Source organism: Tenrec ecaudatus, chromosome 5 (genome assembly GCF_050624435.1).
Source record: "Tenrec ecaudatus isolate mTenEca1 chromosome 5, mTenEca1.hap1, whole genome shotgun sequence".
NCBI lineage: Eukaryota > Metazoa > Chordata > Mammalia > Afrosoricida > Tenrecidae > Tenrec > Tenrec ecaudatus.
In genome coordinates this window covers 18,768,327-18,780,438 of record NC_134534.1, presented here as the reverse complement: position 1 = coordinate 18,780,438, position 12,112 = coordinate 18,768,327, and the positions used below count along the sequence as shown (strand labels likewise).

The window sequence follows — 12,112 nt, the reverse complement described above, 5'->3', positions numbered from 1 at the left end:
TCTAAGTATTCATCAGGAAGACAATGCATCTGGTCCATCCACCCCAAAGGGCTTGAATGGCGGTCAAGTGAGAAAATATAAAAGTGCCAAGAAAAATTAAAACAAACTCAATACACAAATACAAATTTTACCCTGAAAGATGGAAAAACAACAAACCAAACAACCTTTGAGGACGGGAAAGTCTTTTTGAAAAGATGATGGCTGCCACAGCCTTAGAGGCTCCAACTGCGCCTCCTGCCACAGGTCTCTGCACGTTACACTTCCTGCCACGGGTCTCTGCATGTTACACTTCCTGCCACGGGTCTCTGCACATTACACTTCCTGCCACGGGTCTCTGCGCGTTACACCTCCTGCCACAGGCTTCTGCGCGTTACACCTCCTGCCACGGGTCTCTGCGCGTTACACCTCCTGCCACGGGTCTCTGCACGTTACACTTCCTGCCACAGGTCTCTGCGCGTTACACCTCCTGCCACAGGTCTCTGCGCGTTACACCTCCTGCCACAGGCTTCTGCACGTTACACCTCCTGCCACAGGTCTCTGCGCGTTACACCTCCTGCCACAGGCTTCTGCGCGTTACACTTCCTGCCACAGGTCTCTGCGCGTTACACTTCCTGCCACAGGCTTCTGCGCGTTACACTTCCTGCCACAGGTCTCTGCGCGTTACACTTCCTGCCACAGGCTTCTGCGCGTTACACCTCCTGCCACAGGTCTCTGCGCGTTACACTTCCTGCCACAAGTCTCTGCGCGTTACACCTCCTGCCACAGGTCTCTGCGCGTTACACCTCCTGCCACAGGTCTCTGCGCGTTACACCTCCTGCCACAGGCTTCTGCGCGTTACACCTCCTGCCACAGGTCTCTGCGCGTTACACCTCCTGCCACAGGTCTCTGCGCGTTACACTTCCTGCCACGGGTCTCTGCACGTTACACCTCCTGCCACAGGTCTCTGCGCGTTACACTTCCTGCCACAGGTCTCTGCGCGTTACACTTCCTGCCACGGGTTTCTGTGCCTCCTGCCACAGGTTTCTGCATGTTACACTTCCAAGCATTCGGAACATGATGGAAGAACGATGCTTTAGAAATAAAAAGATCTTTAAGAATTAAATCTAAAGTTTTCCAAGAAAGAGGGACTAGTTCTCAAATCGTATAGTCTGATTCATTTGGTAGAATTTCAGTTCAGACAAAGTAACACTTGTCTAGACTTCCAGGCCAGAAAAAATGACTCTCCAACTTCTATACTAAAAATCCTCTATTTTAACACTGACAGGGCAAATCCTAAAAGCACACTACCATTTGCACTATATGTCAGGAGTCTGGAATTTATCCTGGAAGACAGAGTGCTAATGACAAATTCAGAACTGGGGAATGACTTGAATAATGCAAAGCTCAGTTGGTTTTTATTGATGAAGACTAATGACACGTCTCCCACCAGGGTGGGTAGCTTGGACGGAGGAGGAGAAAATGTGTTCTAAATGCTTGCCAAGAGTTTTTCAATTCAAATGAATTCAATCAACAGTTCCTAGGAGTCCTGGTGGTATAGGGGGTACACACTGGGCGGCTAACTGCAAGGCCAGCAGTTCTAAACCACCAGCAGCTCCATGGGAAAAAGATGAGGCTTTTTACTCTGGTCCAGATTGCCAGGCTCAGAAATCTACAGGGGCAGTTCTGCTCTGTCCTATAGGATTGCTCTGAGTTGGATTCTCTTTGATGGCTGCAAGTTCGTTGGTGTGTTTGTTAATTATGCCGGGAGCTGGGGCCATACAGACTAATGAGGACACGATCTGGCCCTCAAGAAAAGAGAGCAACGGTGTAGAGAAAACAATTTTTGAAAATACATGCTTTCCCTTTTTAAATTAGCTAATTACTACAGCTAAATTAATATCTTTAAATGGGATTATTTTCCTTACCCAGTATGAGAGGAATATACTTTTTGTTCCCATTTGTTCCCAGAAAATGCGATGTGTCTTGTGTTCATTATGACAACGTGATCCCCGCAGTCACCTAGGAAAAAAAAAAGGGAAGGAAGGAGTGAGAGACTTTGTAGGAGAAATCATGATCTGTAGAAAGAGGGGCCTTGGGTATTTAGCAAGCAACTCAGAGGCCAAAGAAGACATTGTAACGTACAAAGCAAATCACAGCACGGAACCAAAGTCTTTGAACAGATTCCTGTTACTTTTTGAAAAACTTTAAAAATATATAATTTTGGGGGGATCTGACAAGTCGTGTAATAATCCATACATTAATCACATCAAGCACATCTTTTGTATCAATTGTATCAGCTCCTCTTTTCCCCTGCCGCTTTCGGTACTTTTTAATTTAACAGCTAAGTAAGTAAAGAAAACGTTGGCTGCCCATTTAAAGAGTCTCTTACAGCACGGTAAAAAGAGAATTGCAAAAGGTGCCAATAACAACAATACATTTTATAAAGGCAAACTTCTGTTATTTCAAGTATCGCTTCTTGTTAAGGTTTCTATTACTAGAAATATTTCGATGACATACTTTTAAGTAATGGATAAAAATGTCCTTTAAAAATAGAAGAGAAAATGGAAACAACATGACACAGATGTAAGCAGGCATGTTCTGCCATAGGTAATTGAAGACAAACGTGAAACATCACAATTGGTTATTCTTCTCAAACTTGAGAACAACAAACACTCCGGTCACACATGAAACTATGGCCAAGGTTTTTACCAACCATACTTAGCTAGTTAATTTTAACCTACCACTGTCAGATAATCAGAAGCATGTAGTCCATGTCTTAAAAACAAGCTTTACCACATGAAAAAAAAAAGAGATAAATGATCAAGTGTTCATGAGGGAGGGAGAGTAGGGGAGGGGGAAATGAGGTGGCACCAAGGGCTCAAGTAGGAATAAAATGTTTTGAAAATGATGGCAACATTTGTACCAATGTGCTTGACACAATGGGATGTATGTATCAATTGTGGTAAGAGCTGCAAGAGCCCCCAATAAAGTCATTAAAAAAAAGCTTTAGAATACTCTAGAAATTAAGAAAAAATAACCCAAAATTTTGTAATTAAATAATGTAATAAACAATAATTAAACAATACAATAATTTTAAATGAACTATAAATAAGTACAAGGTATGAAAATGAAATTACATTACAGGATCCTATGCAGAGCTTAGACTATAACCAGCACAATTTGAAGACAGAGGTTCATAATGTACACACGCACTCCTTACCTGCTGACATGGTTAGCTTCCTAAGACCAAGCCATTATGCAAACAATAGAGGATGACCACATCCTATTGCAGAATGAAGGATGACAACATCAATATGTAACTAAGGGTACTTATAAATGTATATGACGGAGCATAAAAAAGTGTGAGGGAAAGCTCCATTATTATTATTGTTTTTAATTGGGGGAATTCCATTATTTTTTATTCTATTTTTCCATCAACTTTTTGAAGCCCCCTTGTCCAAGAACCAGAAAGCAGAAGAACAGAGCTTGGATGAGACTATCCTTCTAATCTTTGTTGCATTGTTTGGCATACTAAGAACTGTATGCATCTTTTATCTTATTTCATGAAGACCTGAAGTCTTTGATAAGTAAGCACTATTTGGGAGTTCTTCACATTTTGTGGGGATAAATTAGAAGTATAAATGTCCACATCACCACCTCAGTTTAATAAGGATGGAAGTCTCTGAAGTCATGTATCCACAGAGCATCATGATCAACTAACTGCAATGATATATTCAGTGATGTCCTGCGCTACATTTAGGGAATACAGAAGAAAAAGACAAGTCACTGGCTGCAGCCTATTACGTAAACAGCATATTTTACATGTAAAAGTCTAATGACTGTGTATAATAAAGCATTTTTATCAACATATATCACTTAGAAACATCAAATTTAGTTGCCTTCTTTAATGTAAATCTTTAATAAAAACGTTCCTCATTATCAGATACCATGCAAAAATGTAAAGTTAAAACACGCCATCCCATATCCATCGTACTTTAAGTATGCTATTCAAATGAACAGGTTTTAAAAAAAATAGCCCATTATCAAAATGTCACCACGCCATCCTTTTAGGCCTGTTATAATGCGCAGCTAGGCTTGGGGACCTGCAGGAGAGATTCTTAGATAGGCAATCACATAAAAACCAGAAGTCCGAGTCCTTGACATATGGGATTAGACTGAAGACTAGGAAGGTGTCACAATTTTAAAACCCACTAAAAAATAAGTGCTTGCACTCACTAAACATCTCCACTCTGATCATGTGCGATTGGACAGGTGAATGTATATGGTGTTGTCTTAATTAACATTCTCTATTTTATTTGTTGGGTTGCTAACCACAAGATTGGCAGTTCAAAACTACCAGGTGCTCCTCAGGAGAACGATGTTTTCTATTCCTATAAAGGCTAGAGCCTTGGAAACACAGAGGATCAGTTCTACCACGACCTAAAGGGGGGCTATGAGTCGGAATCTACTCAATGGCTTTATTCTTTAGGATCTAATATCCATTGCAACAGCAACATAGGACCCACAGACACAATTCATGACTAATGGCTTTATTAAGGAAGTGAACAGGTTGTAATGCTCGTGGGCAGTGCTCAGGGTAGAGCTATTTATCAGGACACGTCACAAAGTTCTTTTAGCTTGGCTAATAAATATGCAAATGGGCACGCCAGTCTGCTGGAAGCCTCAACTTGAAGGTATTCAGCTTATGCTCCATGGGTCGGGGAACTCAACCCTCTGCATTAAGTGCTCAAAGGCACCCCACCCTGGTAAGCTTGAGCCTCAAGGCATGCAGCTCCGCTTCTGTGGGTCAGAAAACCCAACTTCCCCAACTCAGTGCTCAGAGGCATCCATTCCATAAGCCTTCCTGCACAAAAGCACTCAGCTTTCCTTGCTCCATGGGTTGGGAAGTCCACCACACTGTTTCATGTTCTGGCTCCCGGCTCTGTTGATGCTCTTATGTTACAGCTCTCTTCTGAACCAGCGGATAACTGTGCAGTAATCTCGGGTCTGGGGTACATGCTCCATGCCCGTCTCTCCCTGGAGTGGGAGTCCCTTTACACACAGCAGGATGGCACTTCAGGGAATCCTGTTCACAATGGCTCACAGATGAATCTTCTCAGTATCTTTCCGCACTTTACCAGACCCACGCAGGAAAAGGTCTTTTCTTCTTTATTCCTCCCAGCCCTTTGATCAGGATTCTTCTACAGAATCGTGATCAAAACATCCAGTCAGGGGAGCGGGGCACTATTCAGCTCTGCTGCTCTCGTAGCAAAGGCCACGCATTGCATAGTCTCCTCCTATACTTGACTCTCCCGTATCCACTGCTCTGGGTGAATACTAATTATGTGAGAGAGTACCCCCCAAAACCGAAAAAGATATCTGCTGGGCGGCGCTTTCATAGCACGCATTTCCCCACTAGGTGAGCACAGAGCAACTGGCTCTGAGTTAGTGCGCCCAGTAGCATCACATAGGAAGTTTCTCTCTGGTCTCAGTGAATTTTTTCATAAAAGTAGTTTTGCTCGAACATCATTTTTTGTGATGTCCAATTTAAAAGAACAGCGCAATTCTGCTTCCAACTCGGGAAAAAGGCCACAGAAACTTGTGAGGTTGAACACAGCTTTCAAGGACAGCGCTATGGGAAAAAGTCAAGTGTACGAGTGATTTTCTCGTTTCAAGAAAGGTGAAATGTCGATTGATGACAAACCTCATTCTGGATATCTGCCAATTTCCCTAAAGGACAAAAGCGTTGATTTGTAGTGCATTTGGAATTCACTGTGCCAGGTCAGACTGTTAATCAAGCTTTCTATTTAAAGGTTCTGAAAAGATCGCCTAACTGTGCCCTACAAGAAAGGCCTGGTTTGTGGCAATGGGGAACTGGTTTTGCCACCACAACAATGCACCTGTTCATGCAGCCTTCTAAGTGTGCCACTTTTGGGCCCCCAAAACAAACCCCAAGGCCCCATACCTCTCTTCCCCCATGCCCCTGACTCACCTGACCTCACTCTATGTGACTTCTTTTTGTTTCCACAAGTGATGGGGGGCATGAAAGGATAGTGCTTTGATGACGTAGAAGAGGCGACGAAAAAGCCAGGGAGGCGCTGTCAGCGATTCAAACAGATGAGTTTGAGAATGTTTCTAAGAATAGAATCCCAGATTTGACAACTGTATTATGTGCAATGGAAAGTACTCTGAAAGTGATAAGGTTGTTTTGTAAAATATTTAAGTACATAGTTTTGAAAAGAAAATTCCAGTTTTGGGGGGATACCTCCTCATGCAGTGGAGAGCCCAGGTACAACACAAGGAAAAAGGAAGCAGAGCACCAAGCACGCTCCTAGGCCAGTTACCTGGGCTAGCCCGGGAAAACGTGACCCTAGCCTCCACGGAACCAAGTCAGATGAGGTGACTGGTTGTAAATTGAGCTTTTCTCTCTCGTCATTGCTGTGAACTATATAACACAACCTTCACAGGTGTAAAACTTATTGACACAATTTTTGGAATTGGCTATAAACCAAAACTCAGTACTCCATAAACAAGAATTCCTCTTTTCCACTCCCCCTTGCTCCTGGTAACCACTAATAAACGTTGTTTTCCACAACATCTGTATTATTTTGCATCTCCACCAGTAATAGATGAAACAGAACAAGACCCCTCATAAATATATCTGAAGAGTGACCCTGTTGGACAGGATATAATTGCAATATAGTGTTTCCAAGACTGTAATCTTCATTGCAGTCGGCAGCTACCTCTTTCTCTGGTGGAGTGGCTGGTGGGTTTGACCCAACGTTTTGGTTGGCAGCTGAGTACCTTTGACCACTGAGCACCACGCCTCCTGAGCAATGGCTAAGGGTCCCAATTACCCCAGAGCCTCTCCAACATGTGTGATTTACTGATCTGTCTTTCTGATACAGTAGCCATTCTAGTGGAAACGCAGTGGTATCTCATTGTGGGTTTAATCTGCATTCCTCTGATGACCAATGGTGCCGAGCATCTTTGCAACTCTCTGATGGTCAGTGTGGCTCTATGCACAGTGGACACAGGAAAACCAGTGTGGCTCTATGCACAGTGGACACGGTAAAACCAGTGTGGCTCTATGCACAGTGGACACAGTAAAACCAGTGTGGCTCTGTGCATAGTGGACACAGTAAAACCAGTGTGGCTCTTTATGCATAGTGGACACGGTAAAACCAGTGTGGCTCTATGCACAGTGGACACGGTAAGACCAGTGTGGCTCTGTATGCATAGTGGACATGGTAAGACCAGTGTGGCTCTATGCAGTGGACACGGTAAAACCAGTGTGGCTCTATGCACAGTGGACACGGTAAAACCAGTGTGGCTCTATGCATAGTGGACATGGTAAAACCAGTGTGGCTCTATGCACAGTGGACACAATAAAACCAGTGTGGCTCTATGCATAGTGAACATGGTAAGACCAGTGTGGCTCTATGCATAGTGGACACGGTAAGACCAGTGTGGCTCTGTATGCATAGTGGACACGGTAAAACCAGTGTGGCTCTATGCACAGTGGACACGGTAAAACCAGTGTGGCTCTATGCACAGTGGACACGGTAAGACCAGTGTGGCTCTGTATGCATAGTGGACATGGTAAGACCAGTGTGGCTCTATGCAGTGGACACGGTAAAACCAGTGTGGCTCTATGCACAGTGGACACGGTAAAACCAGTGTGGCTCTATGCATAGTGGACATGGTAAAACCAGTGTGGCTCTATGCACAGTGGACACAATAAAACCAGTGTGGCTCTATGCATAGTGAACACGGTAAGACCAGTGTGGCTCTATGCATAGTGGACACGGTAAGACCAGTGTGGCTCTGTATGCATAGTGGACACGGTAAAACCAGTGTGGCTCTATGCACAGTGGACACGGTAAAACCAGTGTGGCTCTATGCAGTGGACACGGTAAAACCCGTGTGGCTCTATGCATAGTGGACACAGTAAAACCAGTGTGGCTCTGTGCATAGTGGACACGGTAAAACCAGTGTGGCTCTGTGCATAGTGGACACGGTAAAACCAGTGTGGCTCTGTGCACAGTGGACACGGTAAGACCAGTGTGGCTCTGTATGCATAGTGGACACGGTAAAACCAGTGTGGCTCTATGCACAGTGGACACGGTAAAACCAGTGTGGCTCTATGCACAGTGGACACAGTAAAACCAGTGTGGCTCTATGCACAGTGGACACGGTAAAACCAGTGTGGCTCTATGCATAGTGGACACAGTAAAACCAGTGTGGCTCTATGCACAGTGGACACAGTAAAACCAGTGTGGCTCTGTGCATAGTGGACACGGTAAAATCAGTGTGGCTCTATGCACAGTGGACACGGTAAAACCAGTGTGGCTCTGTATGCACAGTGGACACGGTAAAAGTTTGGGACATCTTATTGCTATCAGACTGTTTCAAGTACTAGAAAGTTGGTTTAATGTAATACTTTAGCTTAACCTAAAAAAAAAATCATTGAACACTTTCAACCTGAAAAATGTCAAATGGTTAAAATTAAGAATTTTCAAAGAGCTTAGTGTACAGAGTGAATTTGGTTTCTGGACCATCAAAGAAGCATTTTGGTAGAAACATTTGTTTCAGGCTGTTGAGTCTTTTCCGTTCCCTAGATTCTATCATTGTCAGGTGTTTTACAGCTCATAGGAAGCAGCTCTCACTGGGTAAACTGTGTGAACTTACTCATAGCTAACAGTTGTGCGTAAAAAGCAGAAATTAGTAGCAACAGCTCTGTAATTCTAAGGTAATTCTGACCTTATCAGAATTAAATGTAATGCAATTATATTAATGTAATCGATCCTTTTCTAAAACCCTTTAGCTAGGCTAAGAAGTTCCCAGCCTCTTTAACGTACGCTCACAGCTCATTCATTCAGTTCACTCATTCCAGCAGTGAAAGCAGCGCGTGTCCTACTCCTGAGATCACCATGTGCCCTTTCTTGCTGTCCATGAATTAAAATCATGCTCAGAGAGCTCCCTAGGACAAATGCTGGCCGGGGGCTCCACGGTGGTGGCAAGGACTGTTTGCACTTCCAAATCATTTCCCGCTTGACCTGCCCACATGTCCTCTGACGGAGTGGTTGGGGCGCTTTCCCAGAACAGTCCACACAGGCCCACTGAACATGTCACAGAGTTCATACATTCTGGATGTTTCTTCAGCCCCTGCACGACTTAATGATGAGTATTAATACAATAGAAGGAAATAGAGCCACCAATAATAATAATACTAATTTCCAGAAAAGTATTAAGCCAATTTTCAAATACATTATGTTTACAATGATTATGAACACATACTAGTTAAACAGGCTTCTAAAACTAATAACTGTGTGAAATAAGTTCTTAAAACACCCCATATTTGTAAAGTGAATATTGCTTTCAATTTTGAGTCTAATTTTGCCGAGACCTCATGTACTTGAGAAGTTTCGCTACTATAAGTTACATATTAAATTAAAGGGGGGGAAATAGCATCCACATCACCAAATCCAGTGGCATTGAGTTGCTCTTACTCAAAGTGGCCTTGTGGGTCAGAATGGAACTGTCCCAGAGCCCCAAGGCTGTGACCTGTAAGGAGGCTGACTTCCACATCTTCCTCCCGTGCCTGGTGGGCTCTAGCTACTGAGCAGACGGTTAGCAGCTGAGAGCTTTACGCACTGCACCACCAGGACTCCACCATGTTATAGTGGAGCCAAAACAGAACTTGGGCTTTATTATGTTAATTAGTTATTTTATAATATCGCTATTTCCACTACTAGACAAGAGAACAACTTGACAGGCAGCTACATAATCTCTTAAGGGAACTTGAAAAATAGTTTACTTATAAGGAGGCAGAACTAAAACCATGTTTTCTAACAAGTCTAACTTTTAGAGAACTTTAATGGGCAGGTAAGTGCTCTATTTGTAAAGAGAAATTAGGGGACTAATTTTACTCAATCCAAATTCTGAGCAATTTGCATTTCTATGAAGACCATCGAAGGACCCTTGCTTATTACATTACTGTTAATACTGCTACGGAAAAAACAAACAAACAAGCAGGCAGCCAAACACAGTGTAACTCAGCCAAAAGTCACTGTAAGGAAGTGGAATGGGGCCCTAGAAAGGGAATCAGGGCCTGGGTTCTAGTCTCCGTTCAAGTATGGTACAGCTGAGTGACGGTGGGGGTCAGTTTTCTTAGGGGATGGAGGCGGGGAGTCCAGGGAGTAAAACAGGACACGGGAGATACCTACAATACTAATGAACAAAACAGCTCTAATGTTTATAAATATTATTATTAGTTTACTTTAAAATAGACATCTATTCACAGGAGGGTGCTTTAAGAAGCTTGTCGAGAAATCACATTGTCTTTTAAAGCGATTTTTGAAGCCTCCCCTTGTTTACGTACACCTTTGTATGTTTGATAGACTTCACAACAAAAAAGCTAAGCAAACTATTTCATCGATGGCAGCAAATGGTGCTGACAGGCCGTCAGGATGAGGCCTAAGGATGGATAGCAGAACCTGGCCACCTGGTTACTTTAGCGCCTGGTGGGCGAAGTTAATCAAAACAATTAGAACACTGATGGCAAAACAACAACAACACGCACACACTGATGAGAAGAACATTTCTAGCACAAAAACCACTCTGCTTTGTCTTGAGAAAAGGATACAAAAAGTACAGCTATTCTCTCAAAGGAGTGGAAAGTAAACTTTCACGCTTTTAAAAACACACACAAATACAGAGCAATGCGAAATTAAAACTCACTAATATTTGGTGCTATTACGGAAACAGTTATTTTTTTGTTTTAGTTTTGATAAATAGAATTTAAAACATGCTTTCTAAAGAATTTGTCTTTATTGAGCATGTTGAACATGAATCGGTGAAATATCTGGGATTTTCCGCGTACTAAGGGATGGAGAGAAGTAGATAGGGGTACTGATGACAACTTTCTGAGGGAAATGGCTTTTACAGAAGCAGGCAAGCACAATTCCTCATTGAAAAACAAAAATGCACACACCACCATGTAAAGCGACTTGTAGACAGTGACCATTTAATTTATGATCCTACTCGGAGTGACAAGAGGCGCTGCTGACAGTTTTGCTGGGATGACGGCGTGAACCGGCATTACCTGTCAACGAGTCAGTGAGGCTATCCTAAGAACAAGTGAAATTCTTCAATGTCGAGTAAGTTAGCAGTGGCATTTTTTTTCCTAAATAAGCTTTTAACAAAAGCAAAATAACGGGTACCCAGGGAAAAAAAGGGGGGCCCAGACAAATGTCTTCATGGGAATGATGGCTGCCAGTCAGTGACAAGCAGGTGTCAAAGGATACTCACTCAGTGCATGGTACATGGGCTTGTGCAATCCCTGAAGCTTTACTGAAGCCACTGCAGCCAGTTTGCCGGGGGGCTGCATCTTCCCGTCTAAGAGATACCAGATCCGAGCAAAAGTGGCCCATTGCTGGGGGAGGGTGGGAGGAGAGGAGGAAAACCGAAAGTCTAATGATTATAGAAAGAATGAATCTATTATTATACTATCACATGTATTTGACAACTAACGTCAGTACTTACTTTATGAAAAGAAGCTATCTCTGAAGAAGCTTTTGCTCTGGTTGGTTTTGTCTTTTTCTGTTACTGGAAAGAACGCTTTTCTATAAAATGGCTCAGCGATTATATTTCTCTTTCTTGACATCAACTTCATTCTGCCCACGCATCTTTTAGCAGATTTACCCCTCCATATTTCAAATATTGTGATGCCGTTATAGATAGTAATGTCCTTCATCTGTCTGCTGCCAAAGAATGCACTTCATTCTTGTATATTGTTCTCGTATCCTGCAACCTGGCTGAACTCATGCATACGTTCTCAGAGCTTTTTATAGATTCCTTACCATTTTCTCTAATAAACAATGGCACCTACGGATAGACAGCTTCTAGTTCACCCCTGTTCCCAGTCATGATCAATTCATGATTGAACTTAATCAAAACTTATTATTTTTTAAAAAAGAAAAACTGAAAATAAGAACTCATATTCTCATCCAAATAATAAATCTAGCATTTTTGACTCTTTACCCTGCTTCAACTCCTGGTTACTTTTTTTGACAAAACCTCTTGACTTATCAGCAACATCTGACATTTCCTCTCAAGTCCTATTGTTCAA

At 42.8% G+C, this 12,112-nt stretch overlaps 1 protein-coding gene across 1 annotated transcript in view; it reads right to left on the bottom strand.

Annotated features, from left to right (window-relative positions):
- The window catches only part of MRPL13 (mitochondrial ribosomal protein L13), a 31,119-nt gene that overhangs the window by 16,500 nt on the left and 2,507 nt on the right, over window positions 1-12,112 (bottom strand). The window contains exons 2-3 of the mRNA XM_075549321.1: window positions 11,293-11,416; window positions 1,905-1,998 (exon numbers count right to left, since the gene is read on the bottom strand). Coding sequence (XP_075405436.1) covers window positions 1,905-1,998; window positions 11,293-11,416 — 218 coding nt within the window. The remainder of the gene's footprint in view (window positions 1-1,904; window positions 1,999-11,292; window positions 11,417-12,112) is intronic.